This window comes from Onychomys torridus, chromosome 5, assembly GCF_903995425.1.
Source record: "Onychomys torridus chromosome 5, mOncTor1.1, whole genome shotgun sequence".
In the NCBI taxonomy this organism is placed as follows: Eukaryota; Metazoa; Chordata; class Mammalia; order Rodentia; family Cricetidae; genus Onychomys; species Onychomys torridus.
The window spans coordinates 2,218,844-2,244,575 of record NC_050447.1 but is presented as its reverse complement, the minus strand read 5'-3'; the positions used below and the strand labels follow the sequence as shown (position 1 = coordinate 2,244,575).

Genomic DNA, 25,732 nt, shown 5'->3' with positions numbered 1-25,732 from the left:
ATGGAGTGAGGTTCACAGCCGCTCTTCCTGGAATACCAGGTAGTTTTATACCCTGGTGATCCTTTGCTGTCTGATGAGACAGGTTCTGCCGTATCTCCCAGAATCTATGTTTTTACTTATCCCCACACCTCTCCCCCTAAATCTGAGCATTGCTTTTAGACCATAAAACCCACTTTTTTCTTTTTCTTTCTCTTCTTCAAGACAGGGTTTCTCTGTATTAACAGTCTTGGCTATCCTGGAACTTACTTTGTAGGCTGGCCTCAAACTCATAGATCCACCTGCCCCTATATCCCAAGTGCTGGGACCAAAGGTGTGCATCACCGCTCAGCATAAAGCCCACTCTTATGATGTCACTTGTGCTTTACAACAGCCTAGGTGACTTCTATGTTATCTTAGGGCCAGGTCAATCCTAACACCCACAGGCATTATATGTTTACCTCAGTCGAAGTCCCTAGACCCTCAACCTCGGGTACTGAGTCAACAGTACCCATTCTTGTGAAAGAATTCAGATGTAAGGAATCTCAATGTGAACATGTCTTAATTGTTGTGCACTGGGGGCTGAGTTAACTGTTATCTGAATACTTCTTTCCAAACTTGTGCTGTGCTTAAATATGATTAAAATAAAAACATGCTGAGCCAAGTTCCATTCTTGTCTCTTCATGGATTGTTTTTCCCTGCCTTCTGTAAAGTCTGCAGGGGAATCACCACATATGCTAAGGACAAATAATATTTAAGCTGAAAGACCAACAAGGGATATGAAATGGCTATATCTTGGGCAAGGGACCACCAGGAGGCCCAAGCATGCCAAACTAAGAAAATCAAGCTGCTGGCAGAAGCAATGAAAGCCAGCCCCTTCTTAGCACAGCAGGGAGCAGGGTTGATGCTCTCCTTAACTAAACCATCAGAGCACTGCTTCAAATACTACAGAGGACCATGGGAACATGAGGAAAGAGGGGGAAAGTAGATGTTTAGACTATCCTGGATATATGTGCAGGGCTACAGTTGCTTGGCCACATCAGCTCAGATTCAGAAACCAACTAACCCCCAATCCCAAGGAATTTTCCTGGCCACTTTTCCTCATAATGCTTCAAACTCCCTAGCACTCTGATTCCCTGCAAGCCAAGCTTCTCCCTTAGTATTGTGCCTGCCAGGAATGGTCTACCAAAAAATGGGTACCATGCTGGTGATTTCCACTCAAACAACCACTTCTGCAGGCCAACATGTCCATGAATTCTACTCAAGGCCTCAAGTATCCATGATGAAATGCTCTCACCAAGCCTTCCTTCCAGACAAGCACACTCCATTCCATGTTCGCAAATCAATCCTGACTCAGAACATGAGTCAGGAGCAAGCACATTTCCAGGAGGCACACAGAGGCAGGCACCTCAAGCAGCAATTTCAGCACAGGACACAACTATGAGAGAATGCTTGTTTGTACTACCTGTTTTCTGCAGCTTCACTCCTACAGTGGCTTTACTGTCGGTGACTGAAGTGTTTCAGCACTGCTCAATTCATTTGATGCTTCCCATTTATAAATACACTTTATATAATGGACACTTTATTTCATTCACCTTTCCTTTATTTTGTGAATTCTAGATTTCTAAAAGCTTAACAAAACTCTTTGTGGCATTTTGGTAATAAAAGTGTTGCAGCATCTTCCTTTAACAATGCTTTCCCAGTACTTCCTACTATGCTGGAGTTGGGTCAGGTCCTCCCAGCTGTTACTGATAAAACCTGAAATCTGGTTCCTTTCCCAGGGACACACAGCATGGGGGGCTCAGAAACTCACCTAGCCCACTTTACTATAAATAAAACCCCAAACATCACTGGAGGCTTTCTACACTGCAGCCTACTTAAAGGTTTTCACTGACTGAGTCACTCACTCACTGAGCTCAACCCTGTGAGGCAATGTCAAACTTGTTTGCAGATTAAGAAACTGAGGCACAGACAGGCTTAGCGAATGATCCAGTTTTCACACCAGGCGCTGCACACTTCACACAGAACCACTGTCACATTGGCTCCACTGCTGTTAGCAGCCCAAGATTTATTTCCTCTGAACACATGAAGAAGCTTGGCAGTCAGGCAGTCCAGGAGCCAATGTGTAGACCTATATACCTACACAGAGCCTGTTCCTGCTCCAGACCTATCTTACTGAGGAGGCAGAACAGGGACTAGGTACCTACAGCCAAGCCTTCAGACACCCAAACACAGTGTATAAGGCCAATAGACCAAAGCACATTTCCAGGGGATGCAGATGCACCGCAGACAGCAGTCAAAGGCAGTGAGGCAGGACATCTTTCTTCTGATGAAGGTAGGCAGAAGTGCAAGAACACTGACTGAGAGGTGGAATGGTGGTAGCATTCAGGTCTGAGGGTTGATGGGCAGCGGGCTCACTTGAGGCGGTAGAGCACCTTGCGCTGCATGCGGTGTTGAACCTCACCCCTGCGCAGCATGAGCTGCAGCACTTTCCGAATGGCATGCTCTGGATACTTCTGTAAGAGGGAGAAGACAGATACAGGGGTAAACCATAGGACCCAAGGGAACCCATAAACCCCCTTGCTCATAGACAACTTGACAACAGACAAAAAGCTTCCACCTTCATTCTCCCTTGACTTCAGAAGGGCCTATACTTCGTAATGCCTCCTGTGTACTAGGCAAGTATAGTCCTACATCAACTTTATGTAACCAGTATTAGGAATTATCTCGTTTTACAGAGGAAGAAACAGGCACAGAGAGTGTCCCTTGCTTGAGGTCATGTATCCTAGGCATGGCTTACAGGCCCCCCATGTTTAGGAAGGCTCACCTGCTTGGTGAAGTCCTGAAGGATGCTGTGTTCAGACACCTGGGAGCCAATGGCAAAGCGGCGCTTGAGTTGCTTCTCAATGCGGCTCAACATCTCTTGGTCTTCCTGGGTAGTAAAGCCTTCCACCCCTGTGAGAGTGAAATAGGGAACTGGGTATTAGAAACCCCAGTTCACCCATACTGGGCAGGCCAGAGAAATGACAGCCTTTAAGTAGAGTGGCCTGAACCAGGCCCCAGAGAGAAAATTAAAGGCATCAAGTGACAGTGGGGGCCTCACCAGGGAAGTGAGAACCAAGAAATATGGTGAAGAGCGCTCTAGGCAGAGGGGAATGCAACAGATGCCATGAGCGCCAGGAGGCAGAGAGAAAGCCACCATGATAATTGAGAGCCAGGTACCATGAGGCCCTATGGGCTACACACACTAAGGCAACAGGATTAGCCACAAAAAAGCTCTGACAGAAGCAGAGTTTTGTTCGATTGGGTTTATTTTTGAGGAAAGATTTCATTGTATAGCCCTAGATGGCCTCAAAACTCAAACTCAGAGATCTTCCTGCTATGTACCATCATGCCCGGTAGAAGTACAAGTTTAGAGTTACAGAGCAAGAAGGGAGGGAAGGCAGGGCCCACTGGGGTCCAAATCTGGGAGGTGTCATTCATGAGAAGTCCTGGTTAAGAGAAAAGTTTATAATCTTCGCCGATGGGATATCATTCCTTCTCCAACATACCCGGCCCAAGTGTCACCACTGCCCCCATTCCTTTCACTACCTATACCTACCTCCTCACTGTTATCCCACCAAGAAACATAAGTAATCCTATGGAATGAGTAGGACAGGAACTGCTTGCTTATAGCTCTAGCACCTAGAGAGTGACTGGCAAATGCTAAGCCAGAATCCCTGCTAGATCAGGGTGGACCTAACTCTGAAGAGGCCTGCATATCACTAGTCTCAGAAGACTAGCTGAAAGCAGGCAGCAGACATCAGAGCTCAGGGGCCAACAGGCCTGTGTCTGTGTTCTACTAGGACAGGTGACCAAGGTACCACAGCTCTGTGTATGTCTCATCTCCACGATGGGAAGGACTGACAGCCTGGTGTCCCAGATGTGGCTATAAAAAAAAGTGAGGCCACGGACTGGGAAACTCTACAACAATTCTGAGCTCAATATAGAAGGGAGACAGCCATTCTTCACTAGTGACAGGCCTACAATTACTCTTAGTGAACTAGCTCAAGAAGTTTAGGGAATAGTTCCCATAATAGTGAAAATAGCCAAGGGAGAGGTAGGGACAAGGCTATTATTATCAAAAGCATATCCAGGCAGGCCACCAGCTAACTAAATCTCTACTCTAGGGTCAAGACTACAGCCTAGCACTTACCTGACAGATTGCCAGACAAAGCAGCATCCAATGTAGACACCTGGAATAACCTCAGAGCCTCCTCCACATCGGCCTCAGTGGCAAAAGGCTGCAGTTTCATCTTACTAAGGGCTTCAGCAATGCGCACTATAGCCTCCAGCTGCCTGTTGGAACGAGAGAGCACTCAAAAGCCTCAGCCCATTTTTCCTCCCCTGATCTTCCAGGAAGGAGCATGGTCAAGGTAGTTAGAACTATAGGGAAGATTGCTGGATACTGCTAGGCCCTATATGCTTAGAACTGGAACCCAATTTTTATTCCAGCACATGCTGCCTAGTAAAAGATATTTTTTGCCTCTTTGGTCAAGGTGTATCTATGTGACCAAAATGTGGACAATAAGCTCTAAATCCATGCATCATATGACAATGTCAGAAGTGTCCTTTAAAAAGCTTGTCCTCCTGCTGCCTCTCTTGATGCCCAATGTGGAAATGACGGCTGGAACTTCTAGAACCATATGGGGCTGAAAAGTTGGCAATGATGGACATAATGGAAACCAGGCTGACAGCTCTGAAAAACCACCATAAACTACCTATTCCCCAAAGTTTCATAATGGAAATAAATTTCCAATGTAAGCTACTCTTTGGGTTTCATTATACACAGCCAAAACTACTTGTAACTAATCAATGCTAGAGGCAGGATTCAGCTTATATAGGCCCTAGCTCTTATTCAGTATTTTGTCTACAAATGCACTACCCTAGCAGGATAAATATAAAGAAAAGTTGAAACCTAGTGAAGATCAATTTCCTTGTAGTTACACAGTTGGCCAGAGGCTAGAACATAGGCTGTGCTTACCTCCCAGGACTGAGTTCTCTCCTCACTTCAATCTGCCTCTCAGAGAGGAAAGCCAGGTAAACTATAGAAATGAGTCCCACCCAGTCACCCCCAGACTCAAATACACAAAGACAGATAATTAGGAGGCCAGAGCACACACTCCCAGAGGCCCCCTTGTCCAACCCACCCTGGGCCTTTATTATGAGGATGGCAGTGGCCAACTGGCCCTACTGTGTGAGATGAGGCCCACTTGCTCACCGCACAGTGATGGGGATGCTGGAACGGCGATCACTGTCCCTCTCATGCTGGCGGGCCCCACTTCGCATGATGATATAGCGGTTCTTTAGCTTCTCTGCAGCCTCTGCCGACAGCCGAGGGCCACACCTTCTGCAGATTGCAGAGTGAACTACAGTGAGGCCATGAAGGACTCTCAGTTGCTCACGCTGTCCCCAGGCCTCTATTTGGCTTGCAGACATGAATGTTCCCATATCAGTTTCCTGCTGACAAGCCATTTGAAAGAGAAACTTGGCATGGCTACGAGCAGGTGTCAAGAGATCTACATGGCATCTCTCTGAGAAAGCTGGTCAGGAGTCTGAGCAGATGTGCTGAAAACTCCTCTTCCTGCTGCTGGTTACGGTGTGCTTTCTAGCCATCAGGTATACATTCCTCTAGCACTGAGGCTCCACAGCAGCAGGAGGCTCACCAGAGAGCACACTTTTCAGCAGTCTCCAGCTCCTCCTCTCCACCTCCCTGATTCAAGATGAGAAAACTGAAGACGTCCCCCAAGGCTTCCCAAAGCTCAAATACACAGGAACTATCAGGCTATGATGCCCACTCTCTCTGGCAGAGGTGTATGAACTGGGAGCCCACTCAACTGCTATGGTCAACCAGTGCCCTGTCTTTGGGGCCTAGCCCTTTAAAAGACAACAAACACTGAGAATCTGAATGAGGTTAAGGGCATACAACCTTTGGTGCAAGTACACTGGTCTGTTCACGCTACTTCATATACACAGCCTCAGACAAGTTATCTAACCTTCCACTTCAGCTTTCTAGAACAGAGCTACAGGTCATTTATATACAAAAAAAAAGAGCGGGGGAGGGAGAACCATGCTTAGGATAGAAGAAATCATGTGTATGGTTCTGATGACAGTTACAGCTGTAATCCACTGAGTAGTGACCTAGTTCAGGGAGATGCCAACAATTTAATCATTCTGAGCAGTCCTTATAAAACATCAACCAGGGGCTGGAGAGATGGCTCAGAGGTTGACCACTGGCTGCTGGCTGCTCTTCCAGAGGTCCTGAGTTCAATTCCCAACCACCACATGGTGGCTCACAACCATCTGTAATGAGATCTGGTGCCCTCTTCTGGGCTGCATGAATACATGCAGGCGGTACACTATATATATATAATAAATAAATCTTTAAAAAATAAAATATCACTGGGTGGTGGTGGTGGTGGTGCATGCCTATAATCCCAGCACTTAGGAGGCAAAGGCAGGTGGATCTCTGTGAGTTCAAGGCCAGCCTGGTCTACAGAGATAGTCCAGGACAGGCTCCAAAGCTACAGAGAAACCCTGCCTCGAAAAACCAAAAAAAAAAAAAAAAAAGTGAAAAAATAAAATATCAACCTTGGGAAACTTGATCAGAAAGCTTGGGCAATCTGCCCATTGTTGTGGGCTCCACAACGATAACTTTGAAACAGATAACCTTACACTCATGGAGTGGGTCACAGTGGTAGATGAGAGCAGAACATGGTTGCCAGGTAATCCTAGATAAGGAGCAGAACAGGTCTTCACTCTCCTCACCCACGAAGCCCATGATGTCACCCAAAAGGTGACATCATCCAGCACTCACGCTCGGCAGTAGGCAATGAACTTCTTCATTTTGGCGAGGTCGATCTCACCCTCCACAGCCTGTGTCTGTGTCAGTGCACTCACATGCAGAGTGATCACATGTTTAGCCAGCATCTAAGGAGCAGAGGGAATCCTGGATCAGCCCACAGGTTGAGCAGACAGGAAGAAATAATCATTTGTTGAGTGTTTCTGCTCCAGTCCCTGTGGCTTGTATACTGTGGGTAAGTATCTACTTAAGGATAGACATGGGGCTGGGCAATGGATCTCTGAGTTCAATGCTATCTCAGTCCACAGAGTGAATTCCAGGACAGCCAGGACTACACACAGAAATCCTATCTTGGTGGTGGAACACTGGACATATCCGAGCCATGAGAGTCCATCCTGGGACTTCTACTAGAACTACTGGAAAAGGCTTCCTCTTCCTTTTGGGACAGTTAAATCACCAGCTAACAAGCTGAGTACATTTACTGACTCTACTGATACCAAGAATTGAGCCAGGACCTCTTACATGCTAAGGAAGCACTCTGTCACTGAGCAAAATCCCCAGCTGTTTTTACTTTGCTTATTTTGAGATATGGGTCTAAGTTGCCCAAGCTGGACTTGAACTTGCAATTCTCCTATATCTTAGCCTCCACTAAAAGTATAGGCCTGAACCCCTCAGCCTGGCCACCCTTTACCATCTGTGGTTTTGAAAGAAAATGGCCCCCAACGGGAGTGGCACTATTAAGAAGTGTGGCACTGCAGAGGAAGACTTTGAGTTCTCATATATGCTCAAGCCACACTTAGTGTCTCAGATCACTTCCTGTTGCCTGTTGAGTCAAGATGTAGAACCCTCAGCTCCTCTAGCACTACATCTGCCTGAATGCTGCCTTGCTTCCCACCATGACCATGGACTAAATTTCTGAACTGTAAGCCACCACAATTAAATGTTTTCTTTTGTAAGAGTTGCTGTAGTCATGGTATCTCTTCACAGCAATAGAAACCCTAAGACACCATCACAGAGTAACTGCCTGAGAATGAAGTAGAAACAAAGATAGTTGGGCCAACAATCCATTCCACTTGCACACTAAACCTATGGCCTTACCGAATTCCACTGCATACTAAATCTATGGCCTTACCAAATTCCTTAACTATTTTCTTTCAGAAATTTACTAACAGGGTGAGGAGTAAAGCTCAGTGGTAACTTTTTTTCACACAGCATCTCCCTTGAGACAGAAGTAGGTCACAGGACTCCAGTTTCCTCTCCAGTACTCTGCAAACCACTAACACAGTCATTCCATGTGTTTCCCACTCATAGCCTGAGTACTAGCATTTCCCTGGCAAAATCTCTTGTTCAATCCCAAGGCCATGAACCCACCTGGAGCCACCAGCCCAGGCCAAGACATACCATGTCCCTCTCCTCATTGTGCTCATCCTTGACGATGAAGATCATGTCAAACCGGGACAAGATAGTAGGCATGAAGTCAATATTATCCTCCCCTTTTGTCTCATCCCATCGGCCAAATACTGAGTTGGCTGCAGCCAGAACAGAGCAGCGAGAGTTCAAGGTGGTAGTGATCCCAGCCTGAGGCAGAAAGGGAGGAGATAACCAACAATCTTGGGACAGGACTCTCTTTCCTCATACATGAAACTCATACACATACACCCATATGCATACACTACGTGCATGTGTGCATGCATGTGTTTTCCAGGCCTGCTGCTGCCAGCACAGTCCTAGACAAACAGAACTTGGTACATCCATCAGAGTAGCCTGAAGACCACCAGGCTGGATTGATGAAGGATGGAAGGGCTACTCACCTTGGCAATGGAGATAGTCTGCTGCTCCATGGCTTCGTGAATTGCCACACGGTCATCTTCCCGCATCTACATTGGAAAGACATGTCTATCAGAACCCTTACCCAGACAGAGGAGTGGCAGGAGAATAACTAGGAACTGCTACCATTCCATAGTACAGACATTAGGTCAGCCAATGGTAGACAATCACATGAGCTTGGCTTTCACTCTCTCCAATTTCCAGAGTTATCTCAGAGAGGTAAAGCAACTTATCCTAAGTTACCCCAGAATAATGGGCACAAGAACTACATATAAGTCTCTCAGAAGTAGTGTGTGCTAGCACACCTGAAGCCACACCTCAGTCCTGTAACTAGAAGACTCACCTTGTCGAACTCATCAATACAGACAACCCCACCATCAGCCAGAACCATGGCTCCACCTTCCATGATGAAGTTTCGGGATGAGGGGTCCCGTATCACTGAGGCAGTCAAGCCAGCAGCACTGCTGCCTTTTCCAGATGTGTACACCTTGGTAAAGAGAGGAGAGGTGTTAGCACCCAGTGCTAGCCCCAAAGGTCGAGAGCCTACAGGGTTGACTTCTCCACATCACACTGTAAAGCTGGCTGTATAGCACAGAACTCAAGGCCCAACTGAAGATTCTTTCTTCTGAAAGGAGAGGCCATCTTGGGCCTCAGCCTAGCTTAAGAGTCTCTTTGGAAGGAAAATGCTTCACCTGAGTTACAGCACAGTCCTGTGACATAAGCATTTACACCCAGAAAAGGAAGGACATATTTCAAGCTGACCTCGAAGCTGGAACTCCTGGCTCATAGGCTGCCTCTACCCTGAGTCCATCATCTGTGAAGACTTGTATGTTACATGCTGCAGACCCCTTTAAATACAGGACCTATCTGAGATGCTTGTATTATAAGTGGGACATACTTCAGATCAGACTGTACTAAAGAGAATGCCAAGTACTTGTTTATAGTAGGCCTGGGATACAGTTTAGTGTGATAAAGTGCTCGCCTTCAATGCACAAGATTTTCATCTACACTGAAAAAAAACCTATTTGTAGTGGATATCTGCTCTACCCTACGACCTTGAAGTACCAACCCCTGGGACGTGGCCTCGGGGCTACCCTTAAGACTGGAGAGGCACATAGAAGCCTCTCTTCTCTCCCTTGTGGGCTTGGACGGTGCAGACTGACTCTGGCTGCAGAACAGCATGGGACAGTACCTCAGCCTTCCAGGACCCTGTGTAGATTCTCCTATTCTGTTTGGTGAGTTTCTTTCCTAATAAATTTCTTTTACCCTTTAAGCATACACCCATGGATTTCCTGTAATGCCTATTTACATTGAACTGTAATTCAACAAATTAGACAAGTTATTTTTACCTATTCTTCCTTTCTAAATATGACTACTACAAGATTTAACATGACAGAGCTCATATTTTCAAGCCATGGTACGTCTATGGGATGGTGCCCGTAAGCTTACCACACTCCCTCTCCACCTAAAACTACCACCTCCCATTGCAGACCGCTGACCAGTCATCGAGCCTTACCCTGACCCTCCCAGACCCAGGACACCTGGGTCATCAGACACACTGGCTTGAACCTTGCTCTTAAGTTCCCCAGCAGTGGAATCTCGAACAAGACACTATTCATTCCTACCTCTAATGCTGCATAACATGGGTGGCAGCACTCACGAGGAGACAGTTAATGAGTAAAACCTTGGCAGGCACTTCAGGAAACATCCTGTCCTTCTTGATACCAGATATTATCATCAGCATTAGCATTGTCATTATTTAGCAACTAGACAGGGGGTCTAGGCCTCTCTCAAGTCCCACTGCCAGGCTGAGAAACAAACCAGGTCTGACTCAGTCCAAAGCTCTTACCACCCACCCTTAACCTATATACATACCTGTTGTCCCTTTTTACACCCCCTCTGCCATCCTACAACAGTCAAGATATTCATGACGAAGAGGCCTGGCTAAGCAAGATCTCATGGATGTCCAGCCTTCTTCCCTGCTGGGATATCCAAGCCAGGGAGAAAGTTGTCCCCAGCCACTTACCCCAATGGGAGAGCATTTCTCTACAAACTTCAGAAGCTGTGACTTGGCTGTGCCAGGGTCCCCCAACATCAGCAGGTTGATGTCACCCCGGCGAGTGAGTCCATCAGGGAGCCTAATCACAATAGGCAGGTGGGAGACAGAGTAAGAATCTATTTGAGGGCTATCCTTGAACTCAATCTTTCCACCTCAGTCTTCCAGATTTTAGGACTACAGTTACATCACCACCCCTGGCTTTGTGTGGATTAGTCATCTAAGAGTTTCAGAATAGGTGGAAATGAGTTTGCCCCAGAAACATGTTCAAACCCAGTTCTGTACTTCCTAGCCTGACACTGGAGGGCAAAGCTTATTTCCCAGGCAGAGAGGTAAAGGAAATGGCACAGAGGGCTACGCGTACTGCATTCATTCTTCCCAGCTTTGGGGATGCGGAGCGGGGAAGGCACACCCAAGGGCTATGCACACTGCAGAGAATAGCCTTACAGAGCAGGATCCAGCCCAACCCGGTACCTGGAGCAAGTCCCTTCATTCTGTGCCTCAGTTTCCTCATCTATGAAATGGACACAACAGCAACATCCTTAGAGGCTGAGAGGACATGGCTGGGATCAGGGCACATTAAGCACTTATAAGAATGCTTTGAGAGCCAGAGATGGCTCAGTGGTTAAAAGTACTGGCTGCTCTTCCAGAGATCCTGAGCTCAATTCCCAGCAATCACATCATGGCTCATAACCATCTGTAATGAGATCTGTTGCTCTCTTCTGGCCTGCAGGCATATATGCAGGCAGAACACTGTATACATAATAAATAAATACATTTTTTTTAAAAAAGAATGCTTTGAAAATACAAAAGGTGTATTAAACAATATTCACTAGTACACTGTCATTTCTGCTGTCTGCAGGTCTATTATTTTAGAGTTGTAAAAGGAAGCCAGGAGTGGTGACCTGGATCTTAGAATAAAGAAAAACAAAAACAAAAGAAAAAAGGGCCAGGCGGTGGTGGCACACGCCTTTAATCCTAGCACTCGGGAGGCAGAGCCAGGCGGATCTCTGTGAGTTCGAGGCCAGCCTGGTCTACCAACTGAGTTCCAGGAAAGGCGCAAAGCTACAGAGAAACCCTGTCTCCAAAAAAAAGAAAAGAAAAGAAAAGAAGGAAGAAAAAAGCATATATGATACCTTCTAAGTATCAGGTGTTTCACATGTCTTATTCATGCATAGAAACTTTGTTTCAAGGTGGTATCTCTCACTCAAAGCCAGTCTAGAGCAGAGATCAAATCCTTGGTCCTAGCCCAATGCTTTCCCACTATGGTCCCTATGCCAGCAGGCTAGGGGACCTGGGAGACATGAAAGAGCACTAGGTCCTCAACACAGATGTCTTCCCACAGCAGCCTTGTCATCAATACCCTCCTTCCAGGCCCCTCACCTTTTCCGGGAACCCCCAAAGAGCAGGCAGGCTATAGCCTTCTTCATATCCATGCCCCCAAATATGGAGGGGGAAATGCTCTTGGAGATGAGCTCATAGATGTTGGGGAGGGCAGCCAGGCGACGAAATTCTTCCTCTTCCTGTGGGCTGACAGACCCAGCAAAGCTGCGGCCTAGAAGGGCAGACAGGTGCATAGTGAGTAAAGGCATCTCCTCCAGCCTACTGCCGGGCCTAGCCCTAGATCAGGAACCTCCTCACCACCTCAACACACTCACACAGAGCCCTTAGTACCAGGAGGGTAGTCTCACTCAGGAAAGTTAGGGCACAGAACTATCCTCGTCTTCTAAATCGCAAGGGTCCAGTGAGGAAGAGAAGGTTCCAAACCATCAGAAGGACAGGTCATGGGTGGGCAGTGGTGGTACCCACTTTTAATCCTAGCACTTAGGGTTTCTGAGGCCAGCCTGGTCTACAGTGTGAGTTCCAGGACAGTCAGGGATACACAGAGAAACCATCTCAGAACTCCCATCACTCTTGCCCAGGTGGTTCCCACTGCCCCAGGTGTAAACATGGACTCTCTACTTCATGTCAGAGTAGAAGCTATTTACTTGGCCCCTGCCATTTCAATCCAACTCCTACTGGAGACCCAGTTACTTCAGCTCCCACAAGGCCTGAGTTCCCACCAGCTCTCCTCTTGCTTAAAAGGCCCTCCATCCTTCAAAGCCAGTGCTGACACCCCTGATAGAGGAAGACTTCTGACATCACTCTAGCTCCTTTTCAGTACCTCAATGGACTCAAGCAGTTCAGTGTCAGATACTGTCCCTTAGGGGCTTTCTTCAACTACATCCTGACTGTTCAACCCTCATTCACTTCTCTCCTCTCCAGCTATACCGAGATGCAGCACAGCACACACCACATCACATTTACTGCACTGAGTCATGCAACTCAAAGATGCATTTAGGCAACAACCCCAGAGCAGGAGCCACAACTACACCAATAAATATGTGGATGTTTTGGTTAAAGTTTTGTTTTGTGTTTTTTGGTTTTGTCTGTTTGTTTGTTTGTTTTGCTTACTATAAAAATAAACACCCTGGTATTAGGAATATAGCTCGGTGGTAGAATATTTGCCTGGTATGTCCAAGGCTCTGGGTTTCAGCCCTACCACAAAAAAGAAAAGTACATCCTAATGGTTTGAGCAACTCACCAGAGCCATCCGTGTCCACCTGGATGCCCAGGACCCGGATATAGGAACTCCGGATGCCCACACCCACCCTGTCCCGGCCCTTGCTGGAGTTCAAACCAAACTTCTTGATGGAATAGATGCCCATGATAGTGACTCTGTTCCCAGGAACAACCTTGTCACACAGATACCTGAGAAAGTACAAGAAAGGATAAAGAAAAGCAAGTGAAATCCAGGAGTGACAGTGTGGTCAGTTTAGCATTTCTACTCCAGGCATCACTATCAAGTTGGTTCAATCCTCACAGGACCTAGAGGAAGAGGACCTTTCCTTACTTCTGCTACCCACCCCTGTCTTTCTGGATGGTGAATACAGTGTTTATGATGCTGGGCTGACTCTCACTGAACTCAGGCCACATGTTACACCAGTAGAGCCCAGCCTTCAGAAGCCCTAGCTCCATTTTATCTGTGGCCAGGCTCAACTGGTGTCTCTTTTTTGCCTCCTTGGAGACAGCTTCTCCTCACACCCTCCCAGGCTCCTTGCAAGAACCACTCTCCATTTCTGACTCTGAATTCAAGTCAATCTGCCTCTAAGTTTTTAAGACACCTCTTTTAAAAACAAGATGGTTAAGTGATTACTAGTCTCCACATTTCCCCAGAACCAGTGTGGCTTAAAAGACCAGAGAGTAGCTCTATGAACTCAAGAGAAGTCACTATGCCTCTCTGAGCTTGAAGAGATACTCAATCTGACTTGTCTCAACTGTTGGGAATCAAGCAAGGTAAGAAAAACAAAGGTGCCGGGCAGTGGTGGTGCACGCCTATATCCCAGCATTCAGGAGGCAGAGGCAGGTGGATCTCTGTGGGTTCAAGGCCAGCCTGGTCTACTGACAGGTTCCAGCACAGCCAAGGCTACACACAGAGATATCCTGTCAGTATTCTATACACTATCAAATCACAGCTTCTATTTCTACCACCCACCCATACTGTCCTATTAACCTCCTACATATTCCATATCTTAATTCTCAATCCCTTTGACACTCAGAGAATACTCTAGAAAATACTCAGTTAAGGAATTGTGTTAAACTCTTGACATTCATTTCAGCAGTATGAGACAGTCCAGACTCCCATTTTACTGATTTAAAAAAATAAAAAATTGAAGCTTAAGGTGTAGCTTTCCCAAGATTCTGAGTCTGCACATTCTTGCCAGCAATAAAACTGACAACTGTGGGTCCACTGCTCCCCAGAAAGCTTTATATCTATCTGCACTCGACCTCAGGTGTATGAGCCCAGGGTAAGCACTCAGGGACCTGTAAACCTTACCCCAGGTCATTTTATAACTACTCAACACAACCCACAGGCAGATTCTTAACAGGAAGCCTGGGTAGGACAGCAGGCTGACAGGAGCTAGCACAGCTGCTGGTCATCCTGCTGTGTCCTGAAAGGACACCAACCTCAGCTCCTCTCACAAAGTCATCTGACCTCCTCCAGTTACAGTTCCCACGTAAAATATGAGACAAGAGATGACAAAGTCAATGAGAAGCACCAGACACAAGAGCTCCACCCTGCACTCTGCTCCAGATGATCTCTATGCTGCACCCGAGTGGCCCTTTGGCAACTTACCTGTCACAGTAAAGCTGCATGTGCCTGGGCATCTCACCATGAGGCACTGCATCAGGCAGCTCCTGCAGTTTCAGGGTCTGGAAGTCCACACACTTGCACTTGTCAGGCATGATGAAGTATGGGTCCAATGGGCACTTTGGGCGCCCAGCCTGATCCCTGGACAGGGGAAGAAGTAGTCACCAGAGCTACCCTGAGAACCCAAAGGCAGGGCTCATCCATTCAAAGAAATCAGCTTTGGGATGCAGCAGCAATATAAGGCAGAGCCAGGATAAGTTTGGGAAAAGGCATGGAAGGATGGACAGTTTCCATGATGGCAGGATGCTATATCCAAAGTCAGAATTTCATGAGTCTTGGCTTCTCCATGGCACACTGAGGTGGCAGTCACACTCATAGTTCCCTCATTAGGCCTCAATGTCCCCACATGTTAAAGAGGAGTTATATCATCAAATCCCTTACTAAACCCCATCCACAGTCCAGGATCTTTTCCAGTGAGATTTTATCACCTCTAGACCATTCTGAGGGTGCAGACTCTGAGGCCTATACAATAAGTCTACTCAACAAACATAGGTGAGGAGACACAGCAGTAAACCAAAAGTCCCTCCCTGGTCTGTGAAGCTAAGTTCCCATGAGGATTGAAAACTATCTGCATAATATAATGGCATGCAATATAAATAAGCAAGTCAGAGTGTGAGCAGTCATTTGTATACCAAATGCAAGCATAGGATCAGGAAGGCACCTTCAGTGAGAGGACATGTAAGGAGCCTGAAGAAGAGATAGGAACAATGTGGCAGCCTGAGGGAAGACCATTTAGGCAGAGAGAAGACAAGTGCACTAGATGCAAGGAAGCCTATGGAAGGGCCAAGCTACCCAGCTCCTGGATAGGGAACAGACTGAGGAGCAGTGAAGGCGGGACATGGGGAAAGAAACCACTCTGTGGCTGCAGGTGAAGGTAGGCACCAGCCTAGGACAAGGCCAGTATGCCTCAAGCAATGTGGAAGCTAAGAAACCAGAAGAGAAAGCCAAAAGCAGCCAGGATGCAAGTAGGGTTCATTGAATAGTAGTCAGTGAACATTTACTATTAAGAATCATACAGGGGGGCTGGAGAGATGGCTCAGAGGTTAAGAACACTGGCTGTTCTTCCAGAGGTCCTGAGTTCAATTCCCAGCACCCACATGGTGGCTCACAACCATCTGTAATGAGATCTGGCTCCCTCTTCTGGCCTGCAGGGATACATGCAAACAGAACACTGTATACATAATAAATAAATTTAAAAAAAAAAAAAAAAAAAGAATCATACAGGCCAGGCAGTGATGGTTCACGTCTTTAATCCCAACACTCAGGAGGCAGAGCCAGGTGGATCTCTGTGAGTTCGAGGCCAGCCTGGTCTACAGAGCAAGATCCCAGACAGGCACCAAAGCTACACAGAGAAACCCTGTCTCGAAAAACCAAAAAAGAATCATAGAGTAAATATACTTTAAGTTCTGCTAACTGAAGGCCATACATTCTACCACTGTAGTGAAACCATACATTAAATTGTATTGTAAGTTGTATAGCCATTTCTCAGGCAGTACAGTGGGCACACTGGGTCTAGTTTGCTTTAGAAGATTCCATATAGGTGGGGAGAAAGTGGCACATGCCACCCAACACTCAGGAAGCAGATGCAGGCAGATTTCTGAGTTCAAGGCCAGCCTGATCTCCAGAGCCAGCTGCAGAATAATAAAGACTACACAGAGGAACCCCCTCCCCTCAAGATTCCATATAGGCTCAATCCTCTGGACTATTTCCTCCCCAACCTTGAGTCTCCCACATACGTTGTGTGGACATCAAGGTGGGGCAACCACATGAAAGAACACTGTGCTGAGGGCTAGAGAGATGGCTCAGTGGTTAAGAGCACTGGCTGCCCTTCCAGAGGACCTGGGTTCACCCACATGGCAGTTCACAACTGTCTGTAACTACAGTTCCAGGGGACCTGACACCTATATCAAAACACCAATAAAATAAAATACATAAAATAAAAATAAATTTTTAAAAAAGAGGACCTAGCCTGGTTCATAGATCCTGTCTGACCCAAGCACAGAGTGCTACCCAGCCCTTCAGAGAAGTCCTATAACAAGCAGCTACAGGCAGCACTTGGCAGGGTTGTCTGCTTTTTAACCTGAAGTGACTCAGGTCAAATTCCCCAGAGCCCCTTCTGGTTACACACTCACATATTGCACTTCCTGGGAAGGGCATAGCCCTCTAGACCTGGGCGCATGGCAATATTGGTGAGGGTGTTGTGGCAGCTGCGGCACTGAATGGAGATACGGGTAGCTTTGGCACGAACTGCAGAGGCCGAGATGATGATGCCAGGGATCTTCACCAGATGTGACATCATGTCTGACTGTAACAGAGACACAGAAGGCTTGATGATTAAGGAGAACCAGGAGACCTGAGAAGGTGCTAAGGAATGCATGGGCAAGATTGGGAGGGGGTGACACAGCCATGGCTCAGTTTAGCTCAGACTTCCCAGGGCACCCACCTAATGTCAGGAGCCTGGGGCACAGGCCCCACTCCAGGGGCCTGCACAACAAAGGCAGGGGCTGGGGAGACAAAAACCACAAGACCCAAGCCCCAGCTGACAGAAATTTCCTGTACTGTGCCACAGAGGACAGACACAGGCAGAGCCCCAGGTTCCAGTTCAGGTTCTGTCAGCAGCCAAGGGACCTTGTCAGCACGAGTGCCCATCTTAATGACTGCACCTCACTGAGTGCTAATACTGAGTACTAACACTGAATGCCCTTCTTAATGACTGCACCTCACTGAGTGCTAACACTATTTTTTTTTCAAGCCAGGGTTTCCCTGTGTCATTTTTTGGAGCCTGTCCTGGAACTCGCTCTGTAGACCAGGCTGGCCTTGAACTCATAAAGAGTTCCTCTGCCTCTCTCTGCCCTGGGATTAAAGATGTATGCCACCCATCGCCCAGCTTCTAACACTAATTTCTAAGTGTGATGTTACTATGGTCATGTTACCAAACTTAGGGTCACACATATATACCAAGAAGCCAGGTTCAGCTACCCATCCTAAAATAGACAATTAAAACAGTCAAATTAGCTGTGCGGTAGTGGCGCACGCCTTTAATCCCAGCACTCGGGAGGCAGAGGAAGGCGGATTTCTGAGTTTGAGGCCAGCCTAGGCTACCCAGTGAGTTCCAGGAGAGGCGCAAAGCTACACAGGGAAACCCTGTCTCGAAAAACCAAGGGAAAAAAAAAAAGTCAAATTAATAATAAAAAACAGAAAAGAGAGATTTGTTCAATAAGACCACACTGGAAAAAGAAGCAAAGAGGTAAGAGTGAAACCCCACCTCCTGAAATGAGATCAGTTGAAATAGAGCCAGGGATATGTCCATGTAAGCAGTCTTGACCAAGGTGTGTGGTCCCACCCATCACTGTCCTATCACTGTTCCTATAATGTAAGCCTCTTTCCTGGAGAGGAAAGTTTCCACTGCTGGTCCAAGCTTTTCTTTTCCCAGTATGAGATTCCTGGGTCCAATTGTTTTAATAGTCCAATAGGTAAAGTGTCTGTTAGAATATATTCATTTCTGTTGGTCCATCTAGTCATGCCTTAAAAAATATGATTCCTTGAGCTGAGCATGGTGGCATACACCTTTGATATCATCAGGTAGGAGACAAGCAGGTAGGTGTCGGAGTTCAAAGCCAGACTGGTCTACATAGTGAGTTACAGGACAGCCAGAGCTACACAGTGAGACCCTATCTCAAAAACAAAAACAAAAACAATAATAAAAATCCTTATCTTTCAGGGATATATATTGCTAACAGTTTCAGATGAAGTGATATTATGATCAGACCTGTTTCAAGAGCTCCACAGCCCTTCAGAGGCAGAGGTAAGTGGATCTCTGTGAGTTTGAGCCCAGTCTGGTTTACAGAGTGAGTTCCAGGACAGCCGGAGCTACACAAAGAAACCCTGTCTTGAAAAACAACAACAAAAAAGAGCTCCACAGCCTTCTAGAGAGAAAGCTTGGCCCGTACTAATCATTAAGCTGGATAACAAGTACCAAGGGACTCTCATCCTGTTCTTTTTAGATTTAGATTTGTAGATCTTTACACTCTACGGTGAGACACTATCACATCACACATTCTGTGCTTTCTGTGCCAGCCTCACCAGAGTCTATAGGACCAGGACAATCTCCCCACCATTTCTCCACCTCAGGGCAGCTGGGCCTAGAGAATGGACACATGCACAAAACTGGGGCTCTTAACCTATGAAGAGGCTACAGGAATGCCAGTGATAGGATGTAGCACATCATCATCCATGAACATTTCTACTCAGTATGCAACCAGACCTTTGAACCAACATTCAGGTTCAAAATAATACAGATGTGCTTCAAGCAGGCCACAAGATAAATCTACAAGGTCACATGTTCTTCTGTAGGACAACCAGCCCAACTTCTTCCACAAACTACTAAGAAAGGAATTCCATTCACAAGTGTAAGGAAGGTTGTTCTGGAAAAAGAGACTTAAGATCCTTAGCAGCTTAATACATATTTGGTCCTTCCTGAAACACAAGCTATAAAATCTGAATCTAGGAGTACACATTCAATGATGTCCAGGAATCTTGGTTTATTTTACTAAGTATGTAAGGAACCCTTTTTTTAAAAGTTGCATACTGGGGGTGGGGCGCTAACAAGATGACTCAACAGGTGAAGGCACTTGCCACCAACCCTGACTTCCTAAGATCAATCCCCAAGACCCTCATGAAGAGAACAGATTCCCTCATGTTGTCCTTTGACCACAACATTGCACCACACAGAAATAAATATAATAAAAATGGTATATTTAAGTATATGAGGATAGAATGCCAGGTGTAATTTTGGGGGGCTGGAGAGATGGCTGAGCTGTTAAGAGCACGCACTGGCTGCTTTTCCAGAGGACCCAGGTTCAATTCCCAGCACCCACATGGCAGCTCACAATTGTCTGTAACCCCAGTTCCAGAGGATCCAACATCCTCCCACAGACATACATGCAGGCAAAACACCAATGCACATAAAATAAAAAATAAAAAAGCATGTTGCTTAGTTTTCAACCATATTAGGATATTCCAAAGGATATTCAAATAACCTTTTATTTGCTAACTTCTCAATCGTCCTGTGATTATCAATATATTCTGTGGCATACTAGTCTTTTGAAATGTACTGAAACTTGACTTTAAAAAATCCATTTTTTTCTTTAAGTTTATTCTGGGTTGTTTATTTTACAATATAAGACCTTACTATACAGCCCAGAATGGCAGAAAATTTTATCATCCTGCCTTTGGCCTATCAAATGCTATAATTAAAGGCATACACAATATTCAGCTTAAAATTCTTCAGAAATAAACAGGAAAATGCAGGGAACAAGACAAAATATTAATTGTCAATCTTAGTAACAGTATATGGAGTTCATTACACTTTTCTCTATGCACTTCTGCATGTGATAAGTTTTTCACAATGGGCAGGTGGACTCAGCAGTTAAGAGCATTGGCCATCCTCCCAGAGGTCCCAAGTTTGGTTTCCAGCACCCATATGGATCCACTGTTCTCTTCTGACCTCCTTAGGCAACACACACAATTCTACATAGTTCACACAGGCAAAACACTCACACACATAAAATATATCAATCTAAAGAAATTAACAAGCAAAGTTCCTTTCTCCGTCTTTCCATTCCAAGCTTTTCTGGAACAAAGGGACTAGATTCGTAGTAGGCCCTCCTTCCAAAACTGTTGGAAGGAGAAACACAGGAGAGGGTGGCCACCTCTAGAGTCACAAAGATCGACCCAGACAGTAGAACCCTTAAACAATACAAAATTTTTTTTTGAAAAATTACAGGGGCGCAGGTATCCCAGCCCTAATACCACAGAGGAAAAGAAGCCTGAGGTCTCAGCCATCCCTAACAGGGGAATCTCTCTAGAGCACTGGTTCTCAACCTTTGTAATGCTACAACCCTTTAATACAGTTTCTCATGTTTTGCTGACAACCCCCCAACCATAAAATAATCTCCGCTGCTACTTCATAACAATAATTTTGGTACTGTTAGGAGTCGTAATGTGAATATCTGACATACAGGATATCTGATGTGTGACCTCCAAAGGGGTTGCAACCCACAGGTTGAGAACTGCTGCTCTATAGCATTTGCAGTTCTTTCCCAGAGTGGGTGGGAGAGGTGTGTGGCCTTGTCCCTGGGAGAGGGACAAGCTTGTCTTTCCTGTGAAACAGCAATCCCCTACTCAAATGCAATGCCACCATCACACAGGCATTACCTAAGATGCAGTTCAGTTCTAGCCCGTACAGAGACTGCAGAGGACTTAGAGCTGTTTGCAGAAGACATGCTGTCCTGCTAACCAAGAACAACTTGACAGGGACTCCAAAAGACAGAGCTCTACAGTTTCAAGCAAAATGAAGTAAGTATAGCCTTTTGGGTATAGTGCACAACAAGTAGGTGACAGCCAAGTGAATGGTGACAGCTGGACATCACTACACTACTCTCAAAGCAATGCCACATGCACTGTTCTTTTGATTCTCAACAATCCTAAGATAGAACAGTAATGATTCTCATGTCCTCCTTCCATTTCTGCCTACATTATAAATCCTCTTCTACATAGCAACTAGAGGATCTTTTGAACTCAGGCATCAGAGTCTAGGGCTGGTGTTTGAGAGTGCTCTGCCTGCCGTGGCGGTGTTGGCGCATGCCTTTAATCCCAGTACTCGGGAGACAGAGCCAAGCGGATCTCTCTGAGTTCGAGGCCAGCCTGGTCTACAGAGCGAGATCCAGGAAAAGACACAAAGCTACACAGAGAAACCCTGTCTCGAAAAACCAAAAAAAAAAGTAATCTGCCTGACATAGAAGGCCCATAAATCCCCAGCCTCATAAAAAGAAAACAGAACCAGGGCCAGTGAGATATCTCAGCAATTGCTTGCCTCCACACCTAAGTACCTGAGTTCAATTCCAGGAACTCCACATATGTGGAAGAGATGTGGACTCCCACGTTATCTTTCTGCTCTCCACATGTACATGCTGCCCATCTCTTCTTTAACCAACAGTCAAGCTCAGGGGCTCTAGTTGCACTTTCTTTCCATTCCTCCAAACAGGCCACCATTGCCACCCCAGTGCCTCTGCACCTGCCCCTTGAGCCTGGTGGAATGCCCTTCCAGGTTTTGACCTGGCTGGCTACACATTATTCAGCTTCAGCTCCAACATTACTTCCTTAAAAGTATTCTCTGCCAACTCTCCACCCTCTCAGCAATGGCCAGTGTCCCCCATTTCTTTCCTTTTTTTGTTTTTTTTTTTTTGTTGTTGTTGTTGTTTTGTTTTTTGAGACAGGGTTTCTCTGTAGCCTGGAACTGTCTCTGTAGACCAGGCTGTCCTTGAACTCACAGAGATCCACCTGCCTCTGCCTCCCGAGTGCTGGGATTACAGGCGTGAGCCACCACCACCAGGCAAATTAGGTTTTTGTTGTTGTTGTTTTGGAGCTGAGGATCGAACCCCGGGCCTTGCGCTTGCTAGGCAAGTGCTCTACCACTGAGCTAAAGCTCCAATCCATCTCCCATTTATTTAGGTCTTTTTTTTTTTTTTTTTTTGAGACAGGGACTCACTATGTAGACCACAGGCTGGCCTCAGAGATCTGCCTGTCTCTGCCTCCCAGTTACAGTTGGTTTTACCAGTTTTTCAGTCTCCCCAATGGACAGGAAGTCAGTGCTGTTTCTCCAAGGTTGAACTCTGCCTTCCTTTAGGACATCAATCTACTGAGGTAATTTTTACAGGCTTACTGAAGTCAAGTGTCTTGCTCAGGGTCACACACATCTGGCGCCCCAGGCTACCTGTCTTAGAAGCCCTGTGCACCACACAGTGGCCATGCCACCCTGACCTGCCACTCGAAGACTCACCTTCAGAATCCGAATGCTAGATGGGCTGGCATCTGACTTAAGCATGACTTGGATGTCCTGGAGCAGCTCCTCACCTGCAGGCCGTGGCCGGGTCACCTCATCTGCCACCTCCTTGGCAGCTTCCTCAAGCTGAAGAAGAGGAAAGGTACAAGCTGCGGGCGGTGGGCGAGGGCCGGGCTTTAGGAGACTCTGAAATGGGCGCTACTCACCAGCTGCAGGTGCTCGGCGGGCTGTTTGTACAAGTGGTCGGCCAGCTCCTCGTCAAAGCTGGCCAGGTCCTCCATCTCCACCTCGACCCAGTACTCCCCCAGGTTGTAATGCCTCTTGAGTTCATCCCTGCAGCGGTCAAGAGGCCGGGGTCAGGGAGAGCGCTCACTCCGCGGCTGAGCCCGGCGCCGCTCCTCACACGGGCACCACGCCCCACTACGCCCTCGAGGGTGCGCCCGAAGCGGTCCCACCTGTACTTGAAGGTGAAGCCCGTGCGGTCGGTCCCCACGCGGTACTGCCGCAGGAACTCCTTGAAGCGCCTCTGCAGCTGCGACTTGCGGGCCTGGCCCTCGTCGGCACCCGGGTCGCCACCGAAGCTGTCGCTGTAGAAGATGCCCGGGTCGTCAAAGCCCGACATGACTGCACCGCCCGGCCGTCTCCGCGCCCTGCCCTCGCCGCGCCGCGCCGCGCGAACCGCCGACCTCCCAGACGCAGCCGGCTTTCGCGGGAAAAACCAGCCTCGGCGCCGTGCCCCGCGGCGTCGCGCTCCCATTGGTTCGCTCGGCCTCGCGGCCAGCTATTGGGCCGCTCTGCGCCCGGCGAGTCCCGCCCCCCGGACGGATTTCCAAAATGATTGGCTGTGTTTCTTGGGGACGTGGCCCACCACCTCCTTCCGGCCGCCATTTTGTGAGCGGGATGTTTTGGCGCGAAACTTCTGAGGAAAAAGGAAGTTGTAACCGTGGTGCTAGCCGAGCCGCGCAAAGATGGCGCAGCATCGCGGGCGCTTTGTGCCGGTTTCTTAAGTCTTTTTGGTCTTGCGAGGAAGCTGAACCTGGTGCGCAGATCTGTCAGCCCCGATGCAGGAGGGTCGCAAGTTCTAGGCCAGCCTGGGCGACTTAGGGAGCCCTTGTCTCAAGTAAAAAGATGGGGATGGAGAGAGATGGCTCAGTGATGAACAACGCTTGCTGTTCTTGCGGAGGACCCAATCTCTTTTCCCAGCACCCAAGTCAGGGCTCACAACTGCCTGTAACTCCAGCTCCAGGGATCCAACTTCCTCTCTGGCCTCTATGGGACCATGTACATGATATATGTATGTATGTTTTTTTTAAGTTTTAAAAAAATGAACTGTAGCGATGGCTTGGCCGTGTAAAGAGCGTACTGCTCTTGCAGAGGACCTGGATTCTGTTCCCAGCACCCATATCAGGCATCTCACAGGCCTGTAACTCCAGTTCCAGGGGATCAAATGTTTTCTGGCCTCTGCAGGCACGAGCCCTAACTAACTGGATACACGTAAAGCTCACACAGGTATACACGGACACACATAAATAAAGGGTAGACTGACTTAACCCCTCTCCCATGCCACTGAGTATGGTGATTTGTTCTAGCACTGAGGAGACTGAATGAAACTGCCTTAAAAGGGGAAGGGGGTGCTGGGGAGACGGCTCAGCAGTTAAAAGAGGTCTAGTTCTTCCAAGGTACCTGGGTTTGATTCCCAGCACTCACATGGCAGCTCACAACTGTTTATGTCTACAATTCCAGTTCCTTCACACAGACAAAACACCAATACACATAAAATTAAATAAATTTTTAAAAAGCTAAATATGTAGATACTGTATGAGAAAAAGCACTTAGAGCTACTGGGAGAAAGTAGTACGCCTGAGAGGTGTCCTCTTGTCCCAGCCCAGCAGGAGGTGCCAGAGTGCTCTCCTAGGCAGCCCTTGGGACAGGTCAGTTTCTGACAACTAACCTGCCCTACAGCCAGATGGTACCAAACCTAAGATGCCAAAGGTATTTTCTTTCATCCAGAGCCAGGTAAATGATGATGGTAGAAAGTTTTTAATTCTTTGGCAATGCTTAAAGCATTCGAAATTCATGCCCAAATTCCAAATGGAAATCTTGAAAAAAATGACAGACTTGGCACAGCAACACTAGTTGTATAATTTCCCCTTGGTTGAGTTCTAATATCCACATGAACAAGTGGAAACCTGTTCCGTGCCACAGCCACTCAAATGTGTATTTACAGAGAATAAAGTATGAGCATTTTTGCAGTTTATAAAATAATAATAATAAAGTGAATCTAAGACTTGGTTTTCTCAACATTTCATGGTCATCCCTGTTTGCCAAGAGATTTAGCACATTCTATTTTAAGTACTTTAGTCTCCTTTTTACCAAAATCTAAGCTCTGACTCTGTTCTCAAAAGTTATCACCAACTGCAGAAATGTAATTACACGTGGTTGGCTGGGGCCTCCCTCAGGTGCAGATGGAATACTTGACTTATTGCACAGAAAAGAAATTTAGGAAGAGAGTGATGCAGAGTCAGCAATTCGGTACTAGAGACACAGCTCAGCAATTAAGAGCACTGGCTGCTCTTGCAGAGAATCTGGGTTCAATTCTGAGCACATATATGGTGGCTTACCGCCGTTTGTAACTCTAATTCCAGGGGATCTGATGCCCTCTTCTGGCTTCTACAAGCACCAGACATACATGTAGTATACATATGTAGGTGCAAGCAAAACATTCATACACATAAATATAAATATGCTGCAGGCCACAGGGATATATAGCATAAGAACTCAGCTGGTTATGGCAAAGACACTGCCTGGAGGGATCAAGGAATTCCTCCAGAGGAAGCCAAATTCTGAGCTTTTGGTGCTATTTGGCTTGTTATATATCAGCTGTCTTCTGTTATGAAAACCATGTGTGCCTTCATAGTTTTCCCAGTTGATTTTTCC

General features: G+C 46.9%; 1 protein-coding gene across 1 annotated transcript; it reads right to left on the bottom strand.

Annotated features, from left to right (window-relative positions):
* Positions 1-271: 271 nt before the first annotated feature.
* On the bottom strand, positions 272-23,539 carry Mcm5 (minichromosome maintenance complex component 5). The gene is made up of 16 exons (XM_036188432.1): positions 23,251-23,539; positions 23,002-23,128; positions 22,793-22,921; positions 17,085-17,257; positions 14,878-15,033; positions 13,285-13,451; positions 12,084-12,255; positions 10,671-10,782; positions 8,988-9,131; positions 8,629-8,694; positions 8,219-8,395; positions 6,833-6,945; positions 5,237-5,365; positions 4,172-4,314; positions 2,804-2,931; positions 272-2,492 (listed from the first exon to the last, which is right to left on the bottom strand). The coding sequence occupies exons 1-16, from the start codon at positions 23,415-23,417 to the stop codon at positions 2,391-2,393; spliced, it is 2,205 nt and encodes a 734-aa protein (XP_036044325.1). The 5' UTR covers positions 23,418-23,539; the 3' UTR covers positions 272-2,390.
* Between the last annotated feature and the right edge of the window lie 2,193 nt (positions 23,540-25,732).